The sequence below is a fragment of the Tenrec ecaudatus genome, chromosome 3 (assembly GCF_050624435.1).
Source record: "Tenrec ecaudatus isolate mTenEca1 chromosome 3, mTenEca1.hap1, whole genome shotgun sequence".
Classification (NCBI taxonomy): domain Eukaryota; kingdom Metazoa; phylum Chordata; class Mammalia; order Afrosoricida; family Tenrecidae; genus Tenrec; species Tenrec ecaudatus.
In genome coordinates, this window is record NC_134532.1 from 19,896,097 (window position 1) to 19,911,410 (window position 15,314).

At 45.1% G+C, this 15,314-nt stretch overlaps 1 protein-coding gene and 1 pseudogene across 1 annotated transcript; both read left to right on the forward strand.

The window, feature by feature from the left end:
• Positions 1 to 839: 839 nt before the first annotated feature.
• LOC142443291 (cdc42 effector protein 5-like) lies at positions 840 to 1,286 on the forward strand. Its single transcript, XM_075544753.1, has one exon. It carries the CDS (start codon positions 870 to 872, stop codon positions 1,284 to 1,286), a length of 417 nt encoding a protein of 138 aa, XP_075400868.1. The 5' UTR covers positions 840 to 869.
• A 6,601-nt stretch (positions 1,287 to 7,887) lies between these two features.
• LOC142443163 (thioredoxin pseudogene) lies at positions 7,888 to 8,227 on the forward strand (annotated as a pseudogene).
• Positions 8,228 to 15,314: the final 7,087 nt, after the last annotated feature.

Below are 15,314 nucleotides of genomic sequence, written 5' to 3' on the forward strand. Positions count from 1 at the left end.
AATACAAAAAGATTGAAATCAATAAAAAAGTAGCATGTTCCAAAATTTTATACCATTGTGTGTTCAACTTCCCAATAAGATCACTAAAGACAAATGGGGGATGAACAACAGAAGAGTGGGTCAAGGGAGACATCGGACAGAGTGGATGGATGTATGGATTGTGATAAGAGTTGTCTGAGCCCAAAGTAAATGATTAAAAAAAAATAGCATGTTCCAAAAAAACTCTCCTCCACTAATATATCATTCCCAAAACTGTCACCAAAAATATTTTATTTTTTGCACTTCACAAGAGTCCACAAAAAATGTGAATCAAACTGCATTTAGCCTCAAATAACTAATAATTGGTCAAGAACAAGGGCTGGCGTTGTTCACACATAAATCCCTGCCACCACATCTGGTCCAACTCACAGCAGAGCTATCACACACAGCAGAACTCCCCGTAGGACTCCCACGCCTGCACATCTTTACTGGAGCAGGCAGACTCATCTTTGCACATTTCTGGTGAGTGTGCACAGCTGCCCTTGCAGTCGGAAGCCCAATATTTAACCTACTGGACAAAAGGGCTCCTTTGTTCACGTGTCCCACATACAATAAAGTATCATTACAGGAACTCATGAAAGACCTACAGAAAAAGAAAAGCAGCCCAGAAAGGCCCACCAATTTGTAAGGGAAGCTAATTCCTGACATATCAGGCTACACAGGGCTCTGCCTGCAAGCACTCACACTTCAAGATGCGGGTCCTTAAATGGAGTCCCTGAGTGGTGAGAGCAACTGAGTGCTCAGCTACCAAACAGAAGATTAGAAACTGAAGGCACGGAGCTCCCTGCAGAGCCGGGGTTGCGACCGCCCTGCCTCCTGAAGGCTGCAAGATGCCGGTCCTGAAGCAGCTGGGGGCCCCGCAGCCCAAGAAGCGGCCAGAGCGCGGCGCGCTGTCCATCTCTGCTCCGCTCAGCGACTTCAGACACACTCTGCATGTGGGGCGCGGAGGCGACGCCTTCAGGGACACCTCGTTTCTGAGCCGCCACGGTGGCGGGCCGCCCCCAGAGCCCCGCAGCACCCCCAAGCCCCCGCTCCGTGAGCCCACCGACCCTCTGCTGACCTTCCACCTGGATCTGGGCCCCTCCATGCTGGACGCCGTGCTGGGAGTCATGGACCCGGGTCGACCCGGGGCGGCTGCCCCAAAGCCGAAGCACGGCCTGGACCCCAGCTCCGGGGCCCAGCATCCCAGAGCTGGCTGCAGCGCCCTTGCTGACCTGGAGGTGGACGACGATGTCATAGGCCTGTAGCCCCTTCCCGGTCCCGCGGCCACCTACCTCTACACATAAACACCCTGCTGGGTCCCAAAAAAAAAAACAAAAAACAAAAAACTGAAGGCAAGGTAGCAGTACCTTAGAAAAAACCAACCAACTTCTGAAGTTAGCATTGAAAATCTTACCGAGTATAGCTTTACTCTGAAACCACATACGGTCACCATATGGAACCCAATGGTAGGCAAAATGACTGATATTTATCAAGTATTACCTAATTGAGATACAAGGAGCTCATTGGTAGCTAATCCTTCTTGCCATGAATGCACAAGGGGCTTTCAAAAAGGTCATGGGAAAATGGAATAAAGATAATGGAATTTTTCCATGCACCTTTGGAAGCCACTGCATATCTTTTCCTAATAAATTATGCAAAACAGTGCAATATTATGCTAAATAGAATAATGTAATAAATCTTTTTTAATTCCTCAAATATTGTACATCTTAAAAATCTTTAGGATCCCTGTTCATCTTCCATAATTCAGAAAGAATATTAAGCTATTTACATATAACATCTCTCATAAATATTTACTAAAGCTGATATTAATTTTAGTCTCTAGCTGTGGTAAAGAGACCAATTAGGTTACCGTGTGTCTATACGATTCACATAAAAATTTGATAGCTGAAAATTTACAGAATGACTTTATTTTTCTGTGTTCTGCAAATTTTAAAAATTCAACTGTGTGGTTTCTCATGCTATAGTTAGAAACTCAACCTCATTGTATAGTTTTGAATTTTCCTTCTTTGAAAGATTGCCAGGTTACATAGGTTCTGACATGTGTGTACATGCATGCGTGTATGTCTTGCTTAGTTTTTGATGTCCCTGAGCATGATATGGTTAACATGGATAGGTGTTCATGGAAAGGCTGGAAGTTTGTGTCTACTCAGTCTCCAGGGAAGAAAGCCTGGGTGATGCACTTGAGAAACCAGTCACAGAAACCCCTCTGCAACATCCCTGTGCTCTGACTCACATGGAGTAGTCTCCAGGAGTTGGTGTGGGTTTGATGGCATATGCTTGATTTGGTTCATTCCTTGGCGGGGTGGGGGTGAGGGGTGGGGGTGGGGGCGGGAATGAATTCTGGCTTCATTTGCTACCCCGCAGGCTGGCAGTTCAACCCCACCAGGACATCTGCAAAAGGAAAATGAGGCTGGTTGCTTCTGTATAGATTTTGATATGAGATATCTATGGAGGAACACTATGAGTCAGAATTGACTGTGTGGCAATGAGTTTGTTTTGGGGACTAGGGACAATCAATGCTTCTAGGTGGCACAAACAGCTTGCACTAGACAGTTCCCCTGAGGCTTGATGGGGTAAACAGCCCGCATTACTGTGGAAGAACAGATCTGCTTCCACAAACATGATGCTCCAGAAACACTATGGAACTGTTCTGCTCTATAACACATGACATAGCCATGAGATGGAACTAACTCCATGACACCTAACCAAAGGGAAAATTGAACATGATGAGTGTATATCATGTCTATGTATGCACATGGATATTGTGTTGAAAATGTGATGAAATCAGAAACAAACATAATTCCCATTAAGAATCACCATGTCTATAATGAACAACATGTGAGCGTGGCCTTTCCAAATTAGTCCGTGAAGAAGCCCCACTGCTCCAGTGGTTAAAGGACTGGCAGCTCCATGAAATGAAAGCAGTTGTGATCCATGAGGCGGCCATCTGGTAACAGATGATTATAGCCTAGAAACCCCAAGGAGGAGTGTAAGGTACTGTGGCATCACTCACAGAATCCACTGTAGCGCAGTGGACAAAACAAGCCTCTGATCAAGAACACGTGGATAAAAGGCTAGAACATTCAAGCATTACCATGCAGTGGGGCACAGAGAAAATGGTACCTTATTTCAAATAATATGTTACCTTACTATATTTAAGAGTTATATATCTGGAGGTTGCCTTGTATTAGAAATAATCATGACACAAGTTTTCAAAGGAGGAGCTATTAGTAGGACTCAGTTCTTGAACAGCAAATGCAAACAAATTGAAGAAAGAGTTAACATATGAAAAAAGTAAATCAAAAGGATAAAAAGAATTACACACTTAGAATTCGGTTCCAAGAAACTGTTATATCCAGGTCTGAAGATTAATCAGGGCCACACGGAAAAGGATCAAATGCAAAGCTTCACTGGAGCTGGCTGCCAGGAAACAGCTGGCACTCAATCCATCGGGCCCCAAGTGTACTACTCGAACTCTGGTTTACACAGCAAGAAACCACGAATGGGTGGGAATACTTTTCTCCTCCGATCACAACTGTACACGCTGACTAAGGGGGATGGAGCAGCTAGGGAACTTCCTGTTGGTATCCAACATGGGCATGGGCAGCAGCCCACTAACATTTTGAATCTGGTGGTTCTGGGGACCAATGCAGAAATAGCAAGCTTAAACAATGGAAATAAAGAGAGTCCAGTGTCAGCAGGTTAGCAAATGAGACTTAGGGTCGTTCAGTCACAGTATGCAGCCATTAGGATGTGGTTGTATGTCCACCATTAATGATTTCAAAATAAATCATGTGTGGAGAGGGGGTTGGGGAGGATGGGGACCAACTCAATTAAGCATTAGCTGGAAAATACAGAAGCTAAATTCAGCTGGTTAATTAATAAACATCAGGATAATTCAAAACGCTTTCTGTATACAGTAGGACAAATGATAGATTTCAATTCTATGTGACTGTGAAAATAAAATAACTGAAATTACCAAAAAGTGCTGACCTTGACCGCATGTGCCACTAACTTACATCAATTCTGACTCACAGTGACCCTCAGAACAGAGTAGAAGTGCCCTGTGGATTTTCAAAACTGAAACACTACAGGGGAAGACCTATTATTTCTCCAGATTAATACATAAAATGACTTGAAAATAAGTAAGTAAAATAATTGCTGGGTCCTGCAAATCAAAAGGATGTAAAAGGAAGCCAAAATTTCCTATTAAAAATATGAGTGGATATTAAATCTGGGCCCGCAAGCTCTAAAAGCCAAGAAGGATCATAAGAGGGCGGCGGCAGGGGGGGAAGAGCGCAGTTTAAAGAGAGATGAGCCATCAATGCAACCAATCTCTGAGGTGAGGCTTATTAGGGGAAACATCCCCCTCTGGGACTCTTCACACTCCAAGTGGAAAAGTCCAGCATCCGCAGACAAAAATCTCAGGAGCTGTATTAGAGATTAAAGTCTTAGCACTCAGGTGAGTAAAGGGCTATAGGATAGATGGCTGTAGATTAAGCCTCCATTGAATTCTTTCTGATCATCAAGCAAGGAAATAGATTAAATTGGCCCAGAGGCAGCAGAACTTGGAAAGTGGACACCATCCACCTATCTCCAGGCAATGCAGGGGGTCCTATAGTCTGGAGCCATGCCTTAGCACTTGAGCCCTGACTGCCTGGGTCAGAAGGACTTGGAACAATCTTGTAAAATGCTCTATCTGGCAATGAAGGTGGCTCAGTTACGGTCCTGTCCCTGCTTCTGTAGTCCCATTGATAACAATGCTGTATTGAAGCTCCTCTAATGAGAAACGTGTGACCGTTTCCTCTGTTGCAATCTTATTTCATTAGATTCCCGACTTGACTGTTTCCCTGAACTGCACTATGATCTCCTTTGTCTTTTTATTCTCTTCATCTGTTTTAAGACTTAATAAATGTTCTCCATAAATTATATTTGAGATTGGAGTTCCTTTTGCTCTAAATCAGAGCACAAACTAGCTTTTGATGGGCAGAAATGGTTAAGAACATGCAGTAGAGTAAAAAGGAGACCCTGTTTTAAATATAGTTTAAAGAGAACATCTATTAAATCTTATGAGGCAAAGACAGCACAAGGACACAAACACATCACCTGAATGAAGGAAGCCACCAACAGGAGGTGGAAATGGCTTCCAAGGTTCACAACTGAGATGTGAGCTAAAGAGGGTGTGGGGGAGGGGCAGGGCAAAGGAAACCCACAAAAGCATGCATCTCAATGGCAGACATTCCATCCTTAGATAGCGGGCTTACAAGATGGGTCCAGGGCCTCCTGACCAATGCAGTCAGGGCAAGGCTGATAGGACATGGCTCCTGCCTAGGAGTCCCCTGGAAGGACTGTCTCCAGTTTGGTGACCTCTATCAAGGACACACACTCAGGCAAACCTCCAAGAGAGACTGCTTCTCCATGGGCTGCCTGCAGAGTTGAAGCTAAGCCACCCTGCAAAGCCTGAGGACCAGATTACCTACTACCTTGGTTCCTGGGCAGAAACCATTCAATGGAGGCTCACTCCATGTGGGGCTCTGCAATCTATGCAAGGACCTAATCTGTGTGGGGATTTGGGGCTGTCACTGCTCTGGTACCCTTTTGCAAAACAAGGTGCTGAGAAGTTAAGCTCTAATACAGACCTCAGTCAGCAGTGGGGTGGCCCGATGACTGCAAGGCTGGCCTCTGCTTTCAGTAAAGGCCACTCTGGGGTCCCCATGCTCTACTGCCCACGACCTGACACGAAGGGACAGGCCCCAGGAAAAAAACTCACCCGCAATCGCGCCTTTCTGGAGGGAGGGGTGAGGATGCAGGAGGAGCTCTGAGCAGGAAAAGCCAACAGAGTATTCCCGCGCCCGAAGGCAGAAGCCTGCAACCAATTCAAGAAGGATTTCACTGGAAATGTCCCCAGGGCGTCGCGGCGACATGGAACGCTGTCGGACAGGGTGCAGGAAGTGTAACGTCCACGGGAACCCGGACACAGCTGGGGACTCCAGGCCTGCGGGGGATTCCGTGCCTGGGGTCAGCACAGAAACTCACTCACCTGCAGAAACTCGTGGGTCGCCCTCTCCTCTCGGATCCTTCTCACTCAGAGGAAGTGGGTTCAGCAGGAAATTGTATCACCTGGGGAGGTGGTGGGGTGGTGTCTGCGCAAAGGGGAGGGGCCTGGAGATAATGAGGATGTCGTGGAGGGAGGGGCCTGCAGGTGAGGTTCTGGGCCTGGAATGGCAAAGAATTCATTCTTAGTAGTTTCTTCTTAGTCTGGAAGTCCTGCTGAAACCTGATCATTTTGGATGGCCCTACTTGCATTTGAAAAGCGTTTGCATTTGAATCACAACACCACACAAGCCCAGGCTCAAAGACCAACTGAAAGAAAAGTGGTGGAAGAAAAAACAGAAAAGTGGTGGGTAGAAGGCATGCTTCCCAAGTGGGAATTTCCCCAAGAGACACCCCAGCAGCTAGGGCCACAGAGACACACAGTTGACAGCATCTGTTGCCATCTGCTCCACCTGACCACGTCTCTCCTGCTTTTCACCTGGACGCCTCTGAAACTCAGACGCTGATTTCAGGCTCTGAACCCTGTGTATGATCAGGTGAGCATCAAGATGGGAATTCCTGAAAATAGCACAGTTGTCCATTTGCCTTCTTCTCCCCTGCTCTCTCCCTCTCCTCGCCGCTAAAATTTATTTCCCCCCAATCTGTGGGTTCTGTATTGCTCTTTTTATGAAACCTTTCTATGTGAACAAGTGTCTATTTTGAGCACGTTCCAGTCAACTAATTGTCCTACACAGAATGTGTTTCCTTTAATATATTTCATGTGTTGAGGTCTCTCCTTTCTATTTCTATGTTATTGAGGGTTTTTATCAGGAATAGGTGGTAGATGTTGTCAAATGCCTTTTATGCATCTATTAATATGATATGGGTCTTCACCATATCATATTATTTGTCCTATTTATGTGGTCGGTTACATTATTGTATCCCTGGTAATAATCCCACTTAGTGAAGTTGAAATATGAACTCAAAGTCAGAGATAGGCGCTCTCTAACTCAATCGATCCCATTTCCACAAATGTAAAGATAAACTGCTCTGATGTATGATCTAATTACTCTCCTAAACCAATAGAGTTATGTAATCATCAAATATGTTCCTTTATTGTTAAAACACCTGTATAACACATTCTATTGTAGAGTCCATTTTATAATTTTACCCCATATTCTCTATAGTCATAAAATGTTCTTTTAAAGTTTCTCATGCGTTAAAATAATAAATAAGGTTTCTTGTAGAAATCGACATGTATTGAATTTTGTCCTTCACTATTGTTTCATCTTGCAGGTATACATATATTTTTTTTTTGCATGATGCCTTATACCTGGTCCCTTTGGCACCTCGTGATCGCACTGGCTGGTGTGCTTCTTCCATGTGGAATTTGTTGCTTCTGAGCAAGATGGCCACTTGTTCACCTTCAAGCCTTTAAGACCCCAGACACTATCTCTTTTGATAGCTGGGCACCATCAGCTTTCTTCACCACATTTGCTTGTTCACCTGCTTTGGCTTCAGCAGTTGTGTCGGGAGGGTGAGCATCGAGAGTTCCAATTTAATTAAAGAAATTATTCATGCATTGAGGGAGTGCTTGAGTAGAGGCCCAAGGTTGGAAAAATATCCTAAGGGAATTTGAGATTTTTTCATGCAACCCTCTGCCTCTCATAATAATTTGTATCTTGTAGATATTGTCTGATAATCATCAGCATGTATTCTCTATTAAGATATATATGTGAAGCTCAGTCCAATGCCTTGTCCTGTTTTGTTCCTCTTGTGACCCCGGTCACTCAACAAAGCCCAGTGGTCAAAATGGTGAAGCAGAGTGATAGCAAGGAGGATTCTCAGGCTGCGCTGAACAGTGCTGGAGAGAAGCTTGGTGTGATTCACTTCTCAGCCTCGTAGTGGGGGCCTTTCTGTCATTCCCTGTGTGCAAAGTCTGGCAATGCGGCCTGCCTTGAAGTTGATGAGGATGACTGCTAGGACGTCGCTTCTGAGTGCGAAGTCAAATGTATGCCAGCATTTCAGTTGTATAAAGGTGGGTGAATTTTCTGGTGCTAATAAGGAAAAACTTGAAGCTACCATGAATGAGTTAATTATGCTTCCTGAAAATGTAACTAGCCATCAGCTGTGTAAATCTTTTTGTATTTAAAAAAGGAATAATCAATTACCATCTGATTGTAAATGAAAATAAAATATTAATTCTACCCTTAAAAAAAACCAACATGATTATATATTTTCAACAAGATTCTGGAATGATTATTACTTTACTGCTTATTTAAAAAAGAAACACTCTAACATTTCAGTACTTATTGTACATACAGTCCCTGTACAAGAGAGGTTGTTGTTAGGTGTCACTAAGTTAGTTCCAAATCATAGTGACCCTATTACCACAGGGAGAAACACTGGCTTGCCTTAAACCGTCCTCATAATTGTTCTTATATTTGAGCCCGTTGTCTCACCTTTATCAATCTAAAAAGTTTCCTCTTGTTTGCTGCCCCTATACTTTGCCAAGCACCATGGTTGAAGTGATGTATCTCGTTTTTCCCTCCGGTTTGCAAATACACAAAACTCTAAGGTTTTACTTATATGGAATAAGAAAATGCATTTAAAAGAATAAAGTCAGAGCTGTTGTGTGAATTCTGACTCATAGAACCATAGAGAGCAGAGTAACAGCTCCTTGGGCTTTTGTTTTTTACATTTTATAGAACATGTTTCATCTTTACCACAGCAAGTAGTGTCCTTATAGACAATAGTCCAAAACTAGACAGGTGATGTAGTGGTTGATTTTCTCAGTCTCAGACATGTAGAAGCACCATATGGAAGTTAAAATGTACTGGAGTATCCAAGAGCTGAAGAACATATTCAGTTTGTTTTGTATACAACTGTGTCCATATGGTAGAAGTCTATTGTTAATTGTTTTATGTGGCCCTGAGCACAGCTGTGAGATTCTGGTTGTAAGAGAATGACATCTTGACCCACTATCACAGTGACTCAGGTGTCACCTTTTACCATGTGGATACTCAATGTCACAGACAGGTTGGTGCTTTTACCTCAGTGCTGTATGGGGTATGTGACTTTGATCATACATCTGATAATAATCTAGCCGTTTGTCAGGATAAGAATCTGGTGGGTCCCCCTCCCCCCCCACTAAGACCTATATATTGCATTATTTCCAATTCATCTGAATTCATTCCTGTATGGTCAGTGTTATTAAGAACAAACTTTCAAATATGTTGGTGGGAATTTAAGAACTACTGTTTTTGATGTCTGCCACATCCATATTAATTTCTGCCACATCCATATTTTCCTGAATAGCTATACTTAATGAAGTCTAAGTCCTGACTGAATTTTCACTTATGTGTTTCCCAATCACACCCATGACTATGCTTCTCCTATTCTGGGTCACGCTGCGACAGGGCGGAAGTGGCGGTGTCCTAGCCGGAAGTGAGGGTCATAGCGCGGTACCTACTTGCTGTGCACGGAACCTACTTGCTGTGCACGGAGTATGGAGCCAGAGAAGCGCCTGCATCCTGAGCTCTGTGTAGTCAGCGCGCCCACGTTGGGGTTGCGTTGGTGACCAGTTGGGGTGACCCTGCTGCACACAGCAGCCTGGCTGGGGGCTGTCCGAGAGACTGGTCCCATCCCCCTGTTTGGGGATTAGTTGGGATTCCTTGTGAGAATCCCTGTTTGAGAAAGGGGGATCCCAGACTGGTTTGGGGCGTCAGTGTTCCCGATTAGTCGCTTTGCAGGTCTCTCCTAGCCCCCCTACATTGTCTCCATACAGCGGTGCCTCCTCCCCGAGACTCCTGGAACATCTTCAGCTCAAAGGTGAGCCCCGGGTCCCTTTCTTCTCTCGCTACGTATTCCTGAACGTTATTCAGGAAGCGAGTGGCTGCAGCTGGTGCACAGAACGTTAGGGCTTCCTCCTGAGGTTTGCCCAGTGTTGTCATCTGTGCAGTAACTTTCTCAAGGAGCGGGTTGGGGGGAGAACCCGGTCTGGAAACACCCTGGCTCCTTGCCAGCCAGTAGGGCGTCTGCGGCGAGTACACCCAGCCTTGAGGGTGTTGAAGTGATATTCCAGCACACCCACCGCGCATTGAGACATGATTGGCATTCCCAGGTTGCTGGGCTAAGTCCTTCCAGGACTGGGGGCCTCAAGGGAGGTGACCCAGTTTGGTTGCTATCAGTCAACAGTCTGGCAGGTGGCAAGTGAAAGGAGAAAGAGATGGGCCCAGCTGTACAAAGATGGGGTTCAGTGAGCAGGAACTCAGCCAAAGTGAAGGCTAGTCTTTCTTTGGGAAAGTGTATAGGTCTCCATAGAAGAGCAAGATCCCTCCAGTAAGGAAGATCTCCCGGTCCCACATCCAGTCTTCAAAAATTGTGCCTGTTGTTTCTTTAATTTTTACCAAACCCTCTTTGTTTGTGTTTAGCAGTAGAAAGAAGCTAGAGGAAACGTTCCTCGTGGAGGACAGCCAGCTGGAGAGAAGGTTTCTTTAAGAGGAACAGGAGAAAATTGCCCTCAATAATTAATTGCTTTTCATGCAGAGAAAGTAGCCAGTAAAAGACATCCAGGCAGTTGAACTGGATCCACATTTCTGCAAATTTGTTAGTGTGGGGGAGTGTGGGAGCTGCTCCTGCTTATTGCCTACAGGGAAATTTCCGTTTCTGTTGCCTCTGAAGAAGTTTCTGGTAGCTTGTCCTATGTTTAGATGTATGCAGACTCCATTTTAACTGTGTATTCCCTCCTGGAGTAATTTTATCTCTATTTTAATAAAAATTCCCTGAGTGTGTTGCTTGGTTTGGGGGCTTCTTTTGGGTTTGGTTTTTGAATAAGCGGTTTTAGAAAAAGTTCCAGCTTTAACAAAGCCATGACCCAGATCCGGGAGGCCATAGAGTTGCTCAAGGAAATCATCCAGGTGCAGCGTGGCTCTGCCAGTGAGAGACGGAGGGACTGGCCCTGGTGCCCCACACCACTCCCTGAATATGTGCTCACATGACAAGAGGCAGCACTCCCCTCCAAACTCACTGCCAGCGATTCTGACCCAGGGACCCTATGGACAGCGTAAAACTGCCTCTGAGGGTTTCCCAGACTGTAACTCTTCAAAGGAGTAGAAAGCTTCATCTTTTTCCAGCCAGTGGTTTCCAGCTGATGGCTCTTTGGTTAGAAGCCCAGCATGCAACCCACCAGACTACCAGGATGCCTGCTCTTTACTGTAGTCTTAATTCTCCACCTCCCAATCTAGCGGGTCTAGGAAAGCCAAGCCACATGGGAATCCCTACAGGCCCCTGGCCAGGGGGAAGTTCTGCTCCAGTCCCTGCCTGAGTCTGGAGGGTGATTCATGTACAGAGACCTGCTCTTGTTCATTCCGTGAAGGTTCACACTGTACTTTCAAGATGCCAGCTCCTGTGTAGAGACCAAAGCCCTCCAACATGTCTGTGTAGGCTGACAGGTCCCTACAGTGAGAATTCTACAGCTACAGATCAAATTCTAGTCTTCTATTCATTAGCTGATTTCCTTGGGAAAGTCTTTGAGCCTCCTTGGGCCTCTAGTGGTTGGTCTTTAACGTGAGCCTGATGTTTGCATCGAGGGTTAAGTGACTCAGTGCAGGTCTGGCGTGCAGTCTGTGGCTGCTGCTGTGATCTGTGCTTCCGAGAGACCCAGAGGTGTGCACACACATCCTAATGATGCTGGGCTGAGTGGAAATCAAGGTCATGGGGCCCTCCAGCTGAGGATGAAGGTGCAGGAACATTGCTGGGGCCTGTCCTCCCTTTCAAATGCCTCAGGGGCACAGGCATTTGAAAGGACAAGAAGAAGGAGCTGTACACAGGCCAGCCAGGTCCTGGTGCTAACCGGGCTCCAATAACTCCTATCAGGCTTCCTGATGAGGAAAGAGAACCTTTGTGGGGAGTTGAGTGGAGCAGTGACGTGGTCAGGGCAATATTAGGTACGTCACTGGGGCTTCAGTGTGAAGCCTGGTAGAGGGACTTAGAAAAGGGTGCAGGTGTGGATGCAGCCAGAGCAGGTAAGAGGTTGTTGGGATAGTTCAAGAATGTGGTGTGGCCATGGCCAAGGGAATGGAGTGGGGGCTGATGGGAGATACTGGGGCCATTTTGGGTTGGGGGCAGATGGTGGGAGGTGCTGGCAGGATTTGGTAGCATATAGGGTGAAAGAATGAAGCTGACACTCAACTTTGTGATGTGGGCATCGGAACAGATCAGACCGAGGGGACAGTTTTAGGGTTGGGAAGATAATGGAGTCCAGCTTGGAGACCAGGATGTGGATCAGGAGGCAGGATGTGGGCATCTTATGCAGGCATTTGTGTTGCTTACCTGAGCAAGGGCCCCAGGAATAGCTTGCTAAGTTGACTGGCTGGGTCTTTTCCCTCCATGTTGCAGCAAGCTTTCCCAAATGACGAAGCAGCCGGATTGCGACCTGGAGAAAATTGAGAACAAAGATCCTACCGTAGCCATGCTTCCCAATTACCTCTCATTCCTGCAAGGTGGGGCTGGCTGCAAGGGGGTGTGGATTTTTGGGGATAGGGAGTGTGGGGGGCCTTTGCTGGCTCCTGGGCAACTACAGGTGTTGGCAGCTCTGCTTTTGAGTGAGCATGGGGCCTGGGGAACACTGGTCACCCCAGTGGACCATGTCATTCCAGCTTTCAGGAAGGCCTTGGTCCTGGTCAGGCAGGTGCAAGAACAGGCCAGCAAACAAATCAGCAGCAAAAATTAGCCCCAGCGATGACTGCAAATAAAATTGAAAATAATGGAAGTTTCCCACCAACTTCTTGAAGCCCCCTTGTATCTCCATCACACAACGTTTGCCTGTTTATTATTTCCAGGTTTTAGCCTATTGACAGCAATTACAAGAATCTGCTTGCAAGCTAACATTCCATGATCCATGTAGTTTTTCCCTCACCCCTTCCCTCCACCCCGCAATTTCTCTATCCTGACCCTAGTAACTATTAATAAACTTTGATATCTAAACATTTGCCTTTTCTTGTCTTTTTATATACGTGAAGTCATACAATATGTGTCCTTTTGTGATTGGCTTGTTTCATTCAGCATGTCTTCAAGCTCTGCCCTTATTGTATCCAGATTTCATTTCTTCTACTGGCACAGCAGTACTTGTATTTACATTTTGTTTGTATGTTCATCTGTTGAACATTTATCTTATTGGAGCTGTTTGGTTATTGCTGACATTTCTGAAATGAACAATGGTATCCCCATCCCTCTATGAGGATCTGCTTTCAAGTCTTTTGGGTCTATACACAATCAGAGTGGATGTCACTGTTCATCTGTCAGTTGGTCAGAATGTGGTGGTCTGTGTCATGCTGGAAACTATGCCAGCTGCTTTTTCAAATCCCAAACATGGTAGTCAGGCTTCAGAGTTTTCAGACTCACACAGACTAAGGTTGAGAGGCAGACCGCCTCTGAAACATTAGCTACTGAAAACAATATGAATAGCAGCAGATCATCATCTGATGCAGTGCCAGAAGATGATCCCTCAGGTAGGACGACACTCAAACTAGGATGAGGGAAGAGTTGCCACCTCAAAAGATAGGTCCTCAGAGATCCTCAAGTTGGCGCCAACTCATAGTCACCCTGTGTACAAAACACTGGTCATTTCTGTGCCACCCCTGCCCTTGTGTTTGAGCCCATGTGACAGCCACTGTTATGCAGGACCTTCCTCTTTTTCAATGATCCTCCATTTTACCTAGTGTGATAACCTTTTCCAGTAACAGGACTCTCCTGATGACATGTCTAGATACGTGAGACTAAGGCTTACCATCCTCACGTCTTAGGAGTATTCTGGCTGTTCTTCCTCCAAGTTGGATATGGTTTATTCTTCTAACAGGTCACTTCCAATATTCTAAGTAGAGTTGACCTTAATGATCTTGTCAGCAGTTCTCAACCTGTGGGTCATGACCCCTTTGGGGGTTGAATGACCCTTTCACGGGGATTGAACCACCCTTTCACAAGGGTTGCCCAATTCATAACTAGCAAAATTACAGTCATGAAGTAGCAATGAAATTCATTTTATGGTTGGGGTGGGTCAGCACAACATCAGGGACTGTTTTAAGGGTCACGACATTAGGAAGGTTGAGAACCACTGATTGAGATGAAGCAAGTCTTTTCATGACCTTCCTTGGGTAATATGGCATAACTCAAACTGAGAAGAAACCATTGAAACATCCATTAATCATGATGTGGTATATACAAAATATGAGTCTTGGAAAATTAGAAGTCATTAAAAATGGATTTGCACAGGCCATTTTGAATCATGCAGTCATATGATTTACTATGCTAGGAAATAAGAATTGAAGAGGAATGACATTGTTTTTTTAATCTGCCTTTGGTTCCCCTTAGAGACATCTTTGTGAATTAATGGTGGAGAATCTTATTAATCATAACCTTGGAGCTTAAGACTCTTCCATTAATAGTGTCATTGATTAGAGCCTAATACCAATTTTTAAGACATTCTTGAGGGATGGATATTGGACCAGTATAGCCTAGCTGCACATTACAATAACTGAGTTATTTACCTGTACAGAATTAATCTTTACATGACTGGAAGCTATTTACACAAACAATGGGGTTGGTCATCAGGCAAAATTTATAATAATGTTCACTGACAATGTAAATCACAGGTCTGCCAGAATAATATATATCTTAATAGATCAAGTAAGATATTAATGTACTAAGTCAATCTTAGTACATGTTCTAAACCAGCGGTCAATATATGGTGCTGTGTCTCCAATATCCAGAATTCATGGGTCCAGGAACCAAATGGTGGAAGCTGGAATGGCACCACTCACTATTATTCCTAGTGATCCACTTGCAGCATTTTTGCTTCCTGTCCCAGCAACCCTGTGCTCCTCAGGCCTGGAGGTCCTGGTCCCGAGGGAAGGAACTCTCCCACCTGGAAACACAGCATGAACTGGCAGCTTATAATGTCCCCTGGCCACTTTGGGCTTCTCAGGCCTTTGGATCAACAGGTCAGGAAGGGGTGTAGCTGTACTAAGTGTTGTGATTGATCCTGATTACCAAGGAGAAATTGGACTGGTACTACATAATGGAGGTAAAGAAGAATATGTCTGGAATCCAGGAGATCCCATAGGCTGACTCTTAGTGTTACGATGCCCTGTAATTAAAGTAAATGGTAAATTATAGCAACCCAATCCTGACAGGAATTATAATGACCCAGACCCCTCAAGAATGAAGGCCTGGGTCACTCC

Coding starts and splice junctions, on each gene's coding strand:
- LOC142443291 (XM_075544753.1), top strand. CDS start 870: ATGCCGGTCCTGAAGCAGCTGGGGGCCCCGCAGCCCAAGAAGCGGCCA.